The sequence below is a fragment of the Zalophus californianus genome, chromosome 11, assembly GCF_009762305.2.
Source record: "Zalophus californianus isolate mZalCal1 chromosome 11, mZalCal1.pri.v2, whole genome shotgun sequence".
Taxonomy (NCBI): Eukaryota; Metazoa; Chordata; class Mammalia; order Carnivora; family Otariidae; genus Zalophus; species Zalophus californianus.
The window spans coordinates 98476039-98479764 of NC_045605.1; the positions used below are offsets into that span (position 1 = coordinate 98476039).

Sequence of the window (3726 nt, forward strand, 5' to 3'; positions counted from 1 at the left end):
GTGTTTCAGCATGCAGGTAACCCAGGAAGTGTAATCAGATGTAAGATTCCAAAATAGGCTTTACATTTTACATGTTGGTGGTGCTGGAATTCAGTCTTTTAAAAGTTCTCCTGCGTGAATCTGATAATCAGCCATATTGGGGATTCTTTATGGTTACTAGAATATATGGGAATTAGCTCAGTTCTGTAATACTCATTTTGGCTATTTTCTTATATAAAGATACAGATAAATATACTTTCTCTAACATCAGTGTTTTTAGAAACTAGTTTCAGGTTTAGGGATATTTTAATGGGCTAGATACTTCTAACTCTACAGATGGTTTCAATTGATATGTTCTCTGAGCATTGTTTGCTGATCGGTGAAAGTTTAGAGGATGGTGTAGCATCCACAGACTTGAATGAATGATTTTGAAGAATCCAAGGTCACACTTTCCTAAGCAATCTGTTAATTTGGTTCCTATGTTTCTGTTCACAGGTGAGTTTCAGTATCATAGCATATGTGTTTTGGCCACTTTTTAATTGCTTATTTATATGACTTACTCACATTGCCATCGGTTCATTTATCTTTTATTTAATTACTTAGAGCTCGGTGTCTATTTTGATATTAACTCTGTGTATGTCTTGTGAAATGCAAATCTTTTCCCCCATTTACTTTTATCTATTGATGTTATGATATCTTTTTTAAATCCTTAAGATGTTTTGAAATTGTGAAATATATCAATTTGGGATTTCACTTATTAGTTAAGAGGATTCTATTCTAGAAGTTAGAAAGTCATCTCTTTTATTAACTGGGAAGTAAATATAAATCTTGTTTTAGGTTTCCATTAACTGTAATCCATTTAAAAATTTTTGTATGAGGAATTCGCCATATGTATAATTTTACTAGCTTCCATATGGAAAATTGGTTGTAGCAACCCATTTACTTAATAATGTTTCCTTTTCACACATGCCTCTAATGACTTATCTCTCCATTAGTCTGCAAGGTTGCTGAGGTTAGGGAGCATGTTTTAATCAGCCTGTATTCTTGTAATTTCTAAAAGAATTTGAACATAAGAAACTATAATGCCTATTAGGTAAATGAATAAACAGATTATTTTAGATTTCAGGAAGACACCAGTAATCATTATATTTATAGCTAATTTTGTCTTGAACTGTGAAATAAGGACATGCAAAAGGACATATGGAACACAGAAACAATGTGACTGAGTTTGTCCTCTTGGGGCTCACCCAGAGCCTCCAAGGTCAGAAAATATTATTTGTTGTGTTCTTGATCATCTACATTGTGACAATGGTGGGCAACTTACTCATTGTGGTGACTGTAGTGGTCAGCCCAACCCTGGATGCCCCTATGTATTTCTTTCTTGGTTACTTATCATTTTTGGATGCTGTTTATTCTACTACAGTTACTCCAAATATGATTATAGACTTACTCTATGAGGAGAAAACCATTTCCTTCCAAGCTTGCATGTCCCAGCTCTTTATAGGGCACTTATTTGGTGGTGCTGAGATTTTACTTCTGGTGGTCATGGCTTATGACCGCTATGTGGCCATCTGCAAACCCTTGCATTATTTGACGATCATGAATCAACGGGTATGTGTTCTGTTGCTGCTGTTGGCCTGGTTTGGAGGTTTTTTGCATGCTGTAGTTCAACTTCTCTTTGTTTACAACCTTCCCTTCTGTGGTCCCAATGTCATCGACCACTTCATCTGTGACATGTACCCATTATTAAAACTTGCCTGCACTGACACCTATGTTATTGGCCTCACTGTGGTTGCCAATGATGGGGCAATCTGTGTGGTCATCTTTACAGTCTTACTCATTTCCTATGGGGTTATTCTGCACTCCTTGAAGACCCATAGTCAGGAAGGGAGGCGCAAAGCCTTATCCACCTGTGGCTCTCATATTACAGTTGTGGTCCTCTTCTTTGTCCCCTGCATTTTTATGTATGTGAGACCTCCTTCTACCTTACCCATTGATAAATCCTTGACTGTATTTTATACAGTTATCACCCCTATGTTAAACCCTCTAATCTATACTCTGAGAAACGGAGAGATGAAAAATGCCATGAAAAAGCTGTGGACAAGAAGAAGAAAATGAGGCCGAAGAGAAATGTGTCACCTTTTTTCAATGAAGAGTTGCTCCATCCAGGAAAGGATTATGTATTTGTAATGAATTTCTCCTCAGATTTAATAAACTTGCGTATGAAGAAAGCATTTAAGATGTAAATACTTCTAATGATCACAAAAGATTTCTAAGATTTTCGTAAATTTTTAGGACAATAGATGTGTAGCTTTTGGGCATAAAATGTCTTTGTTGAAACTATAGATTTATTTTTTATATGATGAGTTATGCTATAGTCAATACTGGACCTTTATTTCATTAGTGGACAATTTTCACATGCTTTTCTTTTACAAAATTGTTCTTTTTCAGAATTAATAGTGCTCATTACATATTTCAGAGAGAGAAGTTAAGAAATGGGACATAAACCCTTGGTTCACTCCTCCCATACAAAGTCAACTCATTTGATACTTGAAGTATATATCTTATTTGTGTATCTGCAAGATATTTAAATATATAATTTTATTCACAGTGCTAAGCACAAAAGATTGAAAAGGAATGCTGCTTCCATGTTATAATATTAATCATAAAGAAGTTAAGTGAAGAAAACAAATCTGAACTAAAGACGTAGATTTAATAAGTAAGGTTTACTTATTTTTCTGAGTGGGGAATCCTATTATCTCCTCACATGCAGCAGCTTTTTTTGGTGTTATATTTTCATTGAGATTATCCATTAGTCCTCCCTGATAGTTTAGAATATCTGATAGTATCTCAGCCATTTTTCAGTATCCCCATCTCTACTTTTGCTTACAGTATTTCATAGCCTTCTTTAGGGACCTAGGCCCTTCCTTTCAAATATGGAATTACTATAATGCATAATTCATGAGCTTCCAGTATGCAATACAGAAGCAGACACCAGATATTTTGGGTTATATCATTGTTAAGAAAGATGTTGACATTATGGCATGCCATTCTTACCTCTGCTGTTAATGGAATATAGATTATTAGGCAATAAAGAGACCATAATATGGAGACCTTTTTCATAAGCCTCCTCTCTGACTGAGGTTTGAAAGAAAATAATATCTGCCTCTAATAGTGTAGGAAGCCTGCAGTCAAAGAAACTCATGGTTCTGCCTCCCTTATTTAGTCTGGATTCATGAGGTGCCCTGGCTATGGGGAATGGAGCCTTTTCACTGATAAGTCACAGTGTATGAGAAACTTTACATCCCAATTTTTATCCCAATTATTACATGGAATTTTCTTATGTCATCTCAAAGTCATCCCAAACACGACACTATTCATTAAATAATAGTAAACAGAAGTTAAATAATTAAGTCATCTACTTTTGGATGTTGCTATAGACTGAATATTTGTGTTCCTCCCAAAATTCATTAAATCCTATATAATAGGAGGTGGGGTGTTTAGGAGGTGATTAAGTGATGAAGGTAGAGCTCTCATGAATGGGACTAGTGTCTTTTTAAAAAGAGACACCACAGACTTCACTTGCCCTTTCTGCCATGTGAAGACACAGCAAAAAACAGTTATCTATGAACTAAGAAGCAGGCTCTCATTAGACGTAGAATCTACAAGTGTCTTGATCTTGGACTACCCAGACTCCAGAACTGTGAGAAATTGACTTTTGTTGAAGCCAATCAGCCCAAATGGACT

The 3726-nt window shown here is 35.5% G+C and overlaps 1 protein-coding gene across 1 annotated transcript; it reads left to right on the forward strand.

Moving 5' to 3' along the window:
- The first annotated feature begins 1173 nt into the window (after nucleotides 1-1173).
- LOC113914438 (olfactory receptor 4A15-like) lies at nucleotides 1174-2097 on the forward strand. Its single transcript, XM_027579659.1, has one exon. The coding sequence runs from the start codon at nucleotides 1180-1182 to the stop codon at nucleotides 2095-2097; it is 918 nt and encodes a 305-aa protein (XP_027435460.1). The 5' UTR covers nucleotides 1174-1179.
- The last annotated feature ends 1629 nt before the right edge of the window (nucleotides 2098-3726 follow it).